A 13,614-nucleotide genomic window follows, 5' to 3' on the forward strand; every position below is an offset into this window, starting at 1 on the left:
AAATTAGAGGATTGTAGATAAATACGCGACAACGCGAAATTTTGTTTCTAATCTAATTTTACCTCTATGCGCATATATTTTCCAATCTTCAGAAAGTTTGTAAGAAAACACATATAAAGAAAGTCTTTTTATTTCGTTTTTATAATATATTAACTTATGGACTGCGTGCACTCTATCATTCTGTACTTCTAATTATATAGATAAATAGATGAAGATAAGTCTGTATTACAAACTTTATTTCCCCGCAAGCTTACAACATTCCTGATGCGTATCTTTCATGTACTTCATTATAACATACGGCCGACAGAACGCATTCCACATATAATGATATAACCTGCATAAGTATTACTGCATCACTCTAAGCAATACTTATCGCGATTGCAAGATGCAAATGCTCAAGCGTAATCGTGACGTTACTTACATTTATATAGAATAGGCAACAACAAAAAATTTCCTGAAAATATCTGAAGATAATTTAGTTATTTGGCGAATAATAAAAAGTTATAGATATCCATATACCAAGGAAATATTAAGGTACAATATAAATATATCATACAGATGGTAAATATTTTTTAATTTAGAGTAAAAAATTATGAATTTCTAATTTTGGTAATTAAATAAATATATCTAAAAATGCAGCTTCTTCATTTATTTGCAGTGTAACATTAACAATTTTGGTCAAATAATTTTAATTTGCATTCTGTAAGTATTCGAGAACGTGAGAAATCCATCACGCATGGATCACGCGTGTTTCGATAGTATTTTACATTTCCGGCGCTTATTGAGAAATTGTTTTTATGCAACGCGTCGAATGGATGAAATTACTTTCGACATCATACTGTCGCGAATCTAATCGACTATGCAAATCGTTACAATGCAGTGTAATCAATAATACGTTATATCAGAGCGCGTGTAATTATGCATGTAATAATTGATCATTGCCAATCGTTCTCTTGCAAAAAACACAAAAGCGAATAATTGACAGCGTATGAAAGTTTACCGCGAATAATCAAATAATACAGCGATTTTTACGCTTTTTTCAAGACAGATATTAAAACGTAGTAGAGCTCTTGCAAGCGAAAAATATCAAGCATACTTTTTCTCGCGAAAAAAAAATATTTTTGCATTAAATGCACCTGCAAGATTAGACGGTTAGAAGCGTGCCATTCGTTTAATTTTTTTGCGACAGAGTAATAAGCAAAAACCCGAGAAAAGCGGGCGATTGAGAAAAGCGCGTCTGTTTTTGCGCATCGCTGCGCTTTCATGCATCTCAATGTTCATGACAGTTAATCGAAGTTCGCCGTTGCATCCTCTCAGCGCAATAACCAAGGATTTCTCTCCACGGTGCTATTACTAACCCATTTTCTATAATTCACGAGGATTCGTTGCCTTTCGCTTGTGAGATGTGAAAATATGGATTATGTGTTCGAATGTACAAATGACTTGTATAATATTTATTTTCTATGCGAGTCTTCTAATCTTATTTATCGAAAAAAATATATATATTTATACATTTTCGTTCAAGTGAATGATGTTGACGATTTTTGAAATAAATCAAAGCTTAACGCATAACTTATCCGGAAACTATTGTATTTTCTTCTTCAACTTATTTCTTAAAAAAATATCTATTTTTTCTTAATTTTATATTTTGAGATATTTTAAAACACACAAATGATGTAAATGTAATCTTTAAGAAGTTTGTTAAGAAACTTGTGCACAATTTTACCGAAACAATTATCTAGAAAATATATAATCTTTTTTTCACTTTGCAAGAGAAATATAATTTAGGTTGTCTCGAGAAATAATACACTCACATTTTAAAAGATGCTCGCGCTTGCGTGCTCGTGGAAATTACATTCTCTCGGCACTATGGATTCACACGGGAATATGGTATCAGAGTGTAACGACAGATCGTTGCAAATCACACGTAGCCGGTCGTATATTTCACGTTACCCGCTAAGATATCGTTCTCATCGTATTTCACAGCCGAATGGCATCGTGCGTTTCTGCGCAAACGACGTTGTTTGCGGAATAACGTAAACCGCGTTACACAAATCGAAGACGCATATTCCGAATGTATTATGTAACGGACGTGTTCGGACGTTCTCATCGCGACTGGCCGGCAGGTGATTAGCAAATGTCAGAAGAGATTCTCGGTACTTTCACACGCAATAATAACGAACATGCGTGAGAGTAACGTGTCATGTCACGTGGTATAAACACGTTATTTTCACGTTGGTCAATTTTATATCTGATTCCTAATCAATCCTGACAAAAAGTTCAACAGATTCACCATTCGCGGATGAATTGGAAAACCAATTATAGTAATTGGTGAAATGCTTTACTAATATTGATCGGTAGAATATGAGCGCATTACGAATTGTAATTACGGAGGCGGATACAGCGCGCATAATTTTGACTAAAGATCAGGAGGTTTATTAACATTGGTTAATTAACATAGCGAACAGCATGTAATGGAATTAGTAATGAGAATAATCGATGCAATATATGTTCTTATACTTGGGTTTATATCGCGTCGCGATTATCATGAGATGAAAGAAATGATATTTTTTCACAAGTATAAAAATTATATTACGATCGTCGTATTTGTTACTACATTAAAACATCTGATATGAGAATTATAAAAGGAATTATTAAACGAACGATTGTGCGTTTGTCTCAAACATATAACTGTGTAATTTAACATAATTTTAAATGTATGTCTATGCACGTGCGTGAGATGGAAGGTAATTAATGATCCGTTCGCGTTATCTTATCGTCTTGTTAATATCGATTACTAGTTGATTAAACGAGTTGATCAAATATTGTTCCTCTGATCGTTGTGACATGCGTACACATTGTGACATATATATTACTAGAAATATAAAGCCGTTTTAAAGTCACGAGCAGTTACGAGCTTGTCGTAAGGTGTTTTTTTCGAATTTCTCGTAACATGTGGCGAGGAAGAAATAGGCGTTGGGAATTAACGCGAAGCATACTTTACCGCTCGTCATCGCACGTTGCAACGTGCGTTACGACAAAAACTGGCTTTCTACCCTTTCGGTGCAGTTGATTTATGGAAATTTCACCGTGTACGTCGTCGCTATTAGAGATCGTTGAAATTTGCGGCATATTGAGAATATCTTTCTTACACTAAATTGTCGAAGTAAATTGCCTTTTTCGCGTACGTTATCTAGTTATCAAGCGCGTTGCGCGGAGAATTAACCACGAATTACAAAAAGTTGAGCGATTCACTAATTATACAAGTTTCCACACTTAAACTCACGTGCAACATGCAGCTTTGTAATTCATCCTTTTGTAAATATGCGGTTATAATTTAATCAAAAAAAATCACATCATAATAATTTGTTTATCTGTAACGATAATAGCTTGTTATTAAATTACAGCAAATTACAATATTATCACTATCAAATTAATTAAATATATTGTTTTACTTTTGATATGTAATCCGAACCTTTGTTAATATATTACAAATGATTAATATAAAAATAACACGACTATTCCAATATGCACGCACGCAAAATGCATTTTGCTACTTTATCAATCCAGTCACGAGTCACGATACCATAGATTCCTACTGTCTTTTCATACGCTATCGATAGCTGGTAAAACTATGTACGCTGTGGTCGGTATATATCGATGGAAATTTTCCAGAGTGAGAGAAAGACGTTAAAAGCAATGGGCATTAATTCATATTTGTTTGCGAGATACTGTAGATGGTGCATCGATGAAAATGCATCGAAAAAGCGCATCACTTTCTCGATCCAAACTTCTCCCCCTTTCCTTTATCCTCATTAGTACAAAGAAAATGAGAAAAAAGTAAAAAAAAAAAATATATATATATATATTGAGGGCAAAGTATTATATACAGAAATACGAGACATTTCACTCGGCAAACTATAATCGTCGATTACTTTCTCGGTCCGTAATTACGATCCGGCACTTTCTTGCTAATTACCCGACAGCCTCCGTTCCCCGGAGTTTGATTTTTTTTTAATTAACGAATAGAGATATCGCGTTCAAGTTACTCGCAACTTGGAAAGTGCACGTCTCGACGATGAAGATACAAGATATAATTCCTTGAACTCTGCGTTATATACATATATAGATATATACCGTATTTCGACGTGGTCTCGCATGCGTTTTTCCCACTCGGCCCTAATATACAAGACGCGCGCGATGGCTTTCTACACTTTATTCCGCCAGTACTTGTCGTGTTTACGACCATCGGATCATTAACCGGCGATAAATTAGCGAAATGTTAAGAGAACTCGTAAAGCCATACGCGCGTTCTAATTTCTTTATGTCGATTAATTGCTGTAACCGGGTTTACAAAATCGTCGGATTATTTTTTTTCAAAATCTTGGATAAATAACTAAACGAAGGAAATGAATAAAAACGAAATTTTTTCGTACAAATAGTCTGACAATATATATCAGCGTAAAAAAATCAAGCGTAAAGAAATTGAATACACGCGTATACAGTAACTTTTTATATTATAAAAATTTCTTTCTATAAGTTTTCAGGCATAATTATATTTTATGGCGTGACGTATCACAATTTTAGTTTTTCTCTAATCGTTAGAATTAGATAATTGGAATTCGCAATAATTACCTTCACGAGTGCTTTTAATTTCAAAATGGAGAGAATTATATGACAACTTATATCTGGTCTGCTCTCAAATTTTATGTACTTTACGTCGTGAAATACGTCAAGTATTTATTGCGCATGCAATCGATATGATGTCCGAGAATGGAGAATGTCCGCTTTTGAGAGGATAAACACTGACTTTGAACGGTTTCGAGTACATCGGTTTGCGTTCCCGTCATCATATCGAAATCCGGCTAATCCGCGAATGTCGATGACTGATTACTATCAGTCTCGCTCTATGTCACACTAAGCCTGTACGCTAATGGAAACCGTACGTGACACGTGGTAGCTTCTAATTATATCCGTGCGATACACGTTTAATCACGACGACTCGGCCGTAATTCTAGAGTAAACGTGCTTTGGCATCTCTATGCATAGCTCAGAAACGCGGACAGATATGTATATGTATAAGCACGATTAAAGCCAAGGGATATTGACATCCGTATGTGAAGTTATGAATATCATATGAATGGAAATCGGGAGAGCGCGAGTGTCTTTCAATGATCCGTCCGAGAAAAGCAAATTGTGCAAATGTAACATATAGCAAGATATAATAATTGAATCATTTATTATTACCTCTATCACATTAAACAAATTATTAACCGCGATCAATGAAATTTGTCCAATGATAAAATTAAAAATTTAATATTTCCGCCGATTTTCATAATACTTGACGTCGCGTCGCTTGATATATATGATGTTAATAATACCCCGATAAATAATTATAAAATTTTACCAAAGCTGCATAGAACGAGAAGAAATGTCACAGAGCCATGATCTTTGGCTGCACTGATTACTGATTATTCGACCGTCTTTCTCTCATTGGCGCCTGAAATACTAAACATTGACTCGAGATATTACTCAATATGCGATAACTAATGATATATTTCGCATATTACAATATCTCTCTCGCGAACAGAAAGATAGATAAAGAGAGAATTGAATTCATCTTCTACTATGGATAGCTACTATGAATAATTTAATTCTTGCATTTTAAAATTGAGTTAAATTACCCGGAATAAAATAAATGAAAGTTGCGTAGTAAAATAATGCGAAAATAATGGGCGTTACAATGGTTAAAGGTTCAAAGAGCATAGTTTAATTTAGTTGTCGTAAATTGTAATTCAGTTTAACTTTTGACCTCGGGCAAAAATTTCAACAACACTCTCGTGAAAATTTTATAATGCGGGCTCTCGCGAGAATTACATCGAGAAAATTTAATGCGAACATATACATTGAAGAAAACTATACCATCCTGTCAAAGAGAAAGAACGCAAAGTGCTTCGATATACAAGAGTGGAGGATACTTATCGAAGTCCAGCATCTCTCTTTAACAACGCTAGAGTTGCTCGACCTCCGATATGCATAACTTCGCCAATGCTTTCATGTAAATTCGTTGCTCTTTTCTACTTTAGGTTTACACCAATGGTAATCGTATTCGACGTGGAGCGAACAAAGTTTTCACTCAAAAGTTTACAATAAAGTAACAGTCCAACTTTATCCTGCCTGTCGATCCAAAAACACTTTTGCATCAAGCACATTATTATACTTTTGAAATTCATCGAAGAACAATCATTTCAACATACATTTCAATAAATGAAATCGTAATATGAAAACATCGTAAATTGCAAATATAAAAATGTCAGGAAAAGTAATTTTTTTTCTGAATAAAAAACATTAATACGGAAAGATGTTGAGAATCTTGCTCTTTTCAAGTTTTTAAATGCAAAATTAATTAAATAGCATAATCTTGCCACTTTGTGGCTTTAATATCCTTTATCTGTGGAAAAAGCTTAAAGAGATGTAGAACTCTGTTGAATCATCTCTTATTATCTTTTTTCTCACTCTTACGCAAACGATTCAGGAAATCCGCGCATAAGCCGTGGGCGACAATTTTAATACACGTGCATATATCGTCTTTACATACGCTTTATTCATCTTTAAAAACGAAGTGTCCGTCGTTACATGGTTACATTCAGCGCGAGCGCATTTTTGCCTCTTGATCTTTCTCGATTATACATTCAATCTGGCTGGCTTCGGCTCGTTTAATGCGCAGAACTAAAAATATGTATACTTTGGTCGAGACTGTTCGTTCGTGCACGATAGTCACCTTTTAATTAAATACGCCACCGTCCTGGCGCACAATGCGACCGAATCGGTAATGAGAGCGCAAATTTTCATACTTTTTCATAAAAGCACGGAGGTGACGCACTGTCGAGCAGCTTTTTCTACAAAATGGTAACATAAAGCTGCGTTTTATCTTTTTCGTTCATTGCGGCAATTCGTGAATTATTCGTGTAGTCGCGTTTTGGTTTTTCTATTCTAACTTCCAAATTTTACATTTTATACAATTATATATTATAAATTATAAATTGTTATTATTCATAAAAATTTTTCAATTGCATTTATATAAACGACGTAAATATTAAATAGATAAAGATTCGACATGCATGTTTTTTCGGAAATTTTTACGAAATGCTCGTATAGGTTTGCTCTGCCCTCCCCTTCTCTTCGTTATAAACAAAACTAAAAATTGATCTAAACATCTAAAGAGATTTATTACGGCAATGAATAAAAATGTAGCAATGTATTGATATCGCGCATAAATTGATGATGCGTTAAAGACCGAAATGTCCATTTATATCTCAGGGTTGAAAAAGATGGAAGAAGACAGCACATTGCGGGACAAGTTGCTGGCCGTTCTGGCAGAATTTATCGGAACGGCAATGCTGGTCTTTCTAGGATGCACAGCATGCGTGGGCAGTTTGGAAACTCCGCCACCAGCCATACAAACCGGCCTTGCTTTCGGTATCGCTGTCATGATTGCAGTACAGGTATAAATTATTCGTGTGATTTGACTATTAACGTGTGTTATTCTTGAAAATAATATTGTTTTGCGATGCGCCAATACGTTTGTTTCGCAGCATTTATATTATTTTTTCTTCATATCTTTCTCATTAATATTTTATATTTAAATTATTTTAGAGAGAGAGAGAGAGAGAGAGAGATTTCTTTAATAATATAACATCTTGTGAGGAAAATATATATGTAAAAAATATATAAAACACAGTATCTAGCACAATAAATCAGGCGCCGAGACGCGACGTTATCGAATCTTATCGTCGATTAAACGTTGCTTGTTTACACTCTTTTTTCAGAGTGTTGGCCATATCAGCGGCGCTCACATTAATCCGGCTATTACAGTGGCCACGGTGATTCTCGGCAATAAGCCCCTCCTGATGGCCGGATTCTACATCGTTGCACAATGCTTGGGTAGCCTGGTAGGCTACGGTTTGTTAAAGGTCAATGAATATGTACATATTCATTTACTCTTTAAGATTGCAGTAGACACTCAAATTAGGTTTCGGCGCGACCACACCCAAAAAGAATTATTATTGATATTCTTTTTTTTTATATCGTATATCGTGTTTTTATAACGCGTTATATATAAAAAATTATCAATTTAAGATATTATTAACCTCTCACGTGAAAATCACAAATACTTGTGATAAAAAATTATGTTATTTCAAAGTTACAATCTGACAATTACTTGGACTCGCTCGAGCTTGCTCTTAAAGATTATCTATATAAGCTCGTTAATTGCAACGTTTAATCTTTCGGAAAATTAAACGTTTTATAGATCGCAATAATGTAATTGTAATTGCTTTAAATTATTCTTTGCACTTTTACATAATAGCAAGCTTTTAAAAAACAGTGATTAATTTAATATTTTGCCATAATATTAATCATATGATTAACTCTTCTTTTAAATATTGATTACAGATGATAACGCCGGAGAATTTGTTGTACGATGGTAAAGACAATAATACGATCCATTCCTTCTGCACAACGAATATTAATACAAATTTAACGGTCGTTCATGGACTCGTAATTGAGGTTCTAGCCACGGGAATATTTGTCTTTTTCGCCTGCGCAATTTGGGACTCGCGAAATGCGAAAAACACCGACTCGGTAGCGATAAAATTCGGTCTGTGCATCACTATGCTTGCTTTGGCTTTCGCTCCTTACACCGGCTGCAGTATGAATCCCGCTAGGACATTCGGACCAGCGGTCTGGAATAATCACTGGGATGATCACTGGGTATATTGGCTAGGGCCGATCGGAGGTGCCATAATTGTGGCCCTGATTTATCGATGTTTATTCTCGCCTAAGACGAAAAATCAGGAGAGTGCTACGCATGACATGGAAACTTTCAATGGCATCGAGACGTAGATGGAATCGCACGTATGTCCTTTTCTCAACTTGTTAAACCTTGCATTATTTTCATACGGCATCTATCATTAAAAAGTTAAGGAGAGCGCACACAATGGTAAAAAATCAGAATTAAAAATAAATTTTTTCCATAAAGAAATGTGCACTTTGCATATTTAATGCGTTGAATAATTTTATTATAAATAACTTATCACTTTAAATTTTTTATATCTTAGATAATAATCTAAAAATGATGTTAAACAATCTTTTCTCTAATATAAGAAAATCATTTTTACTAAAGAGATTTATTACGGCAATGAATAAAAATGTAGCAATGTATTGATATCGCGCATAAATTGATGAAAGTTAAAGACCGAAATGTCCATTTATATCTCAGGGTTGAAAAAGATGGAAGAAGACAGCACATTGCGGGACAAGTTGCTGGCCGTTCTGGCAGAATTTATCGGAACGGCAATGCTGGTCTTTCTAGGATGCACAGCATGCGTGGGCAGTTTGGAAACTCCGCCACCAGCCATACAAACCGGCCTTGCTTTCGGTATCGCTGTCATGATTGCAGTACAGGTATAAATTATTCGTGTGATTTGACTATTAACGTGTGTTATTCTTGAAAATAATATTGTTTTGCGATGCGCCAATACGTTTGTTTCGCAGCATTTATATTATTTTTTCTTCATATCTTTCTCATTAATATTTTATATTTAAATTATTTTAGAGAGAGAGAGAGAGAGAGAGATTTCTTTAATAATATAACATCTTGTGAGGAAAATATATATGTAAAAAATATATAAAACACAGTATCTAGCACAATAAATCAGGCGCCGAGACGCGACGTTATCGAATCTTATCGTCGATTAAACGTTGCTTGTTTACACTCTTTTTTCAGAGTGTTGGCCATATCAGCGGCGCTCACATTAATCCGGCTATTACAGTGGCCACGGTGATTCTCGGCAATAAGCCCCTCCTGATGGCCGGATTCTACATCGTTGCACAATGCTTGGGTAGCCTGGTAGGCTACGGTTTGTTAAAGGTCAATGAATATGTACATATTCATTTACTCTTTAAGATTGCAGTAGACACTCAAATTAGGTTTCGGCGCGACCACACCCAAAAAGAATTATTATTGATATTCTTTTTTTTTATATCGTATATCGTGTTTTTATAACGCGTTATATATAAAAAATTATCAATTTAAGATATTATTAACCTCTCACGTGAAAATCACAAATACTTGTGATAAAAAATTATGTTATTTCAAAGTTACAATCTGACAATTACTTGGACTCGCTCGAGCTTGCTCTTAAAGATTATCTATATAAGCTCGTTAATTGCAACGTTTAATCTTTCGGAAAATTAAACGTTTTATAGATCGCAATAATATAATTGTAATTGCTTTAAATTATTCTTTGCACTTTTACATAATAGCAAGCTTTTAAAAAACAGTGATTAATTTAATATTTTGCCATAATATTAATCATATGATTAACTCTTCTTTTAAATATTGATTACAGATGATAACGCCGGAGAATTTGTTGTACGATGGTAAAGACAATAATACGATCCATTCCTTCTGCACAACGAATATTAATACAAATTTAACGGTCGTTCATGGACTCGTAATTGAGGTTCTAGCCACGGGAATATTTGTCTTTTTCGCCTGCGCAATTTGGGACTCGCGAAATGCGAAAAACACCGACTCGGTAGCGATAAAATTCGGTCTGTGCATCACTATGCTTGCTTTGGCTTTCGCTCCTTACACCGGCTGCAGTATGAATCCCGCTAGGACATTCGGACCAGCGGTCTGGAATAATCACTGGGATGATCACTGGGTATATTGGCTAGGGCCGATCGGAGGTGCCATAATTGTGGCCCTGATTTATCGATGTTTATTCTCGCCTAAGACGAAAAATCAGGAGAGTGCTACGCATGACATGGAAACTTTCAATGGCATCGAGACGTAGATGGAATCGCACGTATGTCCTTTTCTCAACTTGTTAAACCTTGCATTATTTTCATACGGCATCTATCATTAAAAAGTTAAGGAGAGCGCACACAATGGTAAAAAATCAGAATTAAAAATAAATTTTTTCCATAAAGAAATGTGCACTTTGCATATTTAATGCGTTGAATAATTTTATTATAAATAACTTATCACTTTAAATTTTTTATATCTTAGATAATAATCTAAAAATGATGTTAAACAATCTTTTCTCTAATATAAGAAAATCATTTTTAATTGAAAAAAATGATTTGACGAAAGTGGAAAGCTACCTCGCTCCTTCATGCGAATGTTTTTTTCTTGTAAAAAATCTCATCAATGTTCCGCGAATTTGGCATATTTCCAAAGCATTTTTTACGATTGTTCTGTTTTATTTTCGTCCAGTTCGCCTCAACTCAAATATCTTCTGGATATTTTCGGGCTATGTATAATGCGTCACTTTTATCGAATAATTTACGAATCTAGCTTATATCACGCACTTTCTCTTTCAGGGATCGAAATATTCCAGCTGTGGGTGATTCACAAATTGAATGGGAAATCCTGAATCGCGCTGGTATTTTCCTCCTCGGCTGAAAAAGAGGACGTTGTAAAAGTTCCGGCAGAAACTCTTGCGGGGCGCGATGGAAGAAGATCGGACAGGCTTCGAACTTTACGGATTTCTGCTTTCAGGATATTCGTCGAAAACGTTTCACTCGAAAATCTTGTAACCCTAAGGAAGAATCCTAAAGACGCGACGAGAGGACTTCCCTGTTGTAGATTAATCTGACAAATTATTTTTGTACAAAAATTCGATGTAATAAGGCGCCTCAACGTACCATTCTCATTCGCTTTTATGCGATAGATGTAGAATTTCTGGCGCGTTTTTGTTATCACATAATTATTTGTTATTTGACGGCATCGCGACCGAGCGAAACATGACATAGAAATGCATTTTAAATATAAAATGCAAAATATAAATTATAAATTATATATTCTAAAAATGTTACTTTAAAATGAAAAAAATACGAACCAAGTACTATTATAAGTAAGCGTATTCTTGAAAATTTTCTCCAAGAAATTAAAATATATACAAAATAGCTAGTATTATGTATTCGAATATTTACGTCCGTAACATTCATTTGAGATACGCTCGGCCGTGACGCATACATGAATATTTATATCCTTTTGCTACGTAGTTTTAACATCTCTGGTACTTTCGAAGATAATCGTTCTATATCGTTGTAACATATAGCGAAGCACTATAATGGCGTGTGATTTTGTCTTGCTTAGTAACATATAATTTAGGATACTAATTGTCTCGCACTCTCGTTTCTCTCTCTCTTTTCTTTTTTTTATTCTTTTTGTTATTGTTCGTGGTGCGAAGCGCACGTGAAGAAGAAAATCTCTCTCGCATGCATTACTCCGCAGCGGCCGCATCGCCACGCTTTTTATTAATTATTAGCGAATTTATGGGTTGTACGCAGACCCGGTTCGCTCGCTCCGCAATTCCACCAAATTCGCCACCATCATATCGTACGCGTACGCGATGCAGCTCGTTAAGGCCGACATCTCTTATCCCTGTTGCGACGAAATTCGAAATAACGGAATTAGTCTCGGCGAATTCAGGAAATTGCCTCCATCGCCGTCGGTCGCGCCAAAGTTTTAATTGTATATTCGATCTACATGTCTGTGCGTGCGTACGTGTGTATGTGTGTATGTATGTGTGTAAACGCGATTGCAATTACGCTCCGCGACTTAATGTATATGTAAATACAAGATACACATTCGGACCTCCTCGCTCGTTTCATATATATCCCTCCTCTCCCCCTTCTGTAGATAACAATAACTTTAAGAGCTTGTGTGCGAAATCGCGTGGTGGATTTTCTGTAGTTTCGCAAGCCTTATTTTGCGCGCGAACGATGGCGTGGGATAAGATCGGATTTTGGATTACATGACTGCAACGTGTATTTATATAAGTAATTTCCGATTGTAATAAAATGTGACTTCAAATAAATTCCACGTGATATTTTGACAAATTGTGATTTTTCTTTTTCTCTCGCAAGTATTTATATTCTACCAAAAAAAAAAATAGCGCCAATTTTTTTAAATTATTAATTTTTTAGAAATTAGTTTTGAAATTTGTGTGATTCGCAGATACTTGCAAGTAGCTTAAAATGATAACAAATACTCATTTATAAATGTGCAATTAATTTTATTTAAAAGTAGTAGTGTAAATTTATTATCAATATTTATAAGTTTATGAGATATAAATAATATTTTATATTCAGATTGCATAACCAGATTGGTTCAGAATAAAAAACTCACTAAAAATTCATTATTCGCGTTTTATCGATAACTTTTTGCCTGAAAATAGGAAATGCGTCGAATATATATCGACGAGTCCAAAAATGTTAGTCTGTTATAAAAAAAAATAAAATAAAATAAAAAAAGGCAGTCTCGTATATAATTGAATCCTGAAAATACAGACGGTTTGGAGGCGTGCTAGAAAGATATAAAAATAGCGGTGATCATATATGAAAGAGCAAAGCGCGCATTGTTGCGAAATATATGATGCCATAAATATTCGATTCCAAAATTAGGAATCTTATTCTTCAAGTTTCTGCAATCAATGTTCTGAAATAGATATTGCAAGGCACATGTAATTTCAATTTTAAAAAATTTACAAATTCGGCAGAAAAACTAGAAGAAAAGGAGATGAAAAAGTAATTAAAATA

At 34.7% G+C, this 13,614-nt stretch overlaps 2 protein-coding genes across 4 annotated transcripts in view; both read left to right on the forward strand.

Annotated features, from left to right (window-relative positions):
* The window catches only part of LOC115236116 (aquaporin AQPAe.a-like), an 18,070-nt gene extending 9,031 nt beyond the window's left edge, over window positions 1–9,039 (forward strand). For all 3 annotated transcript variants that reach the window (XM_029808341.1, XM_029808342.1, XM_029808344.1), the window contains exons 3-5: window positions 7,321–7,505; window positions 7,830–7,973; window positions 8,455–9,039. In XM_029808341.1, coding sequence (XP_029664201.1) covers window positions 7,321–7,505; window positions 7,830–7,973; window positions 8,455–8,904 — 779 coding nt within the window. In that variant the 3' untranslated portion in view covers window positions 8,905–9,039. The remainder of the gene's footprint in view (window positions 1–7,320; window positions 7,506–7,829; window positions 7,974–8,454) is intronic.
* Window positions 9,040–9,273: 234 nt separating this feature from the next.
* Window positions 9,274–10,997, forward strand: LOC115236119 (aquaporin AQPAe.a-like). Its single transcript, XM_029808353.1, has 3 exons — window positions 9,274–9,465; window positions 9,788–9,931; window positions 10,413–10,997. The coding sequence occupies exons 1-3, from the start codon at window positions 9,292–9,294 to the stop codon at window positions 10,860–10,862; spliced, it is 768 nt and encodes a 255-aa protein (XP_029664213.1). The 5' UTR covers window positions 9,274–9,291; the 3' UTR covers window positions 10,863–10,997.
* The last annotated feature ends 2,617 nt before the right edge of the window (window positions 10,998–13,614 follow it).

The sequence above is a fragment of the Formica exsecta genome, unplaced genomic scaffold (genome assembly GCF_003651465.1).
Source record: "Formica exsecta isolate Colony F162 unplaced genomic scaffold, ASM365146v1 scaffold245, whole genome shotgun sequence".
Classification (NCBI taxonomy): Eukaryota; Metazoa; Arthropoda; class Insecta; order Hymenoptera; family Formicidae; genus Formica; species Formica exsecta.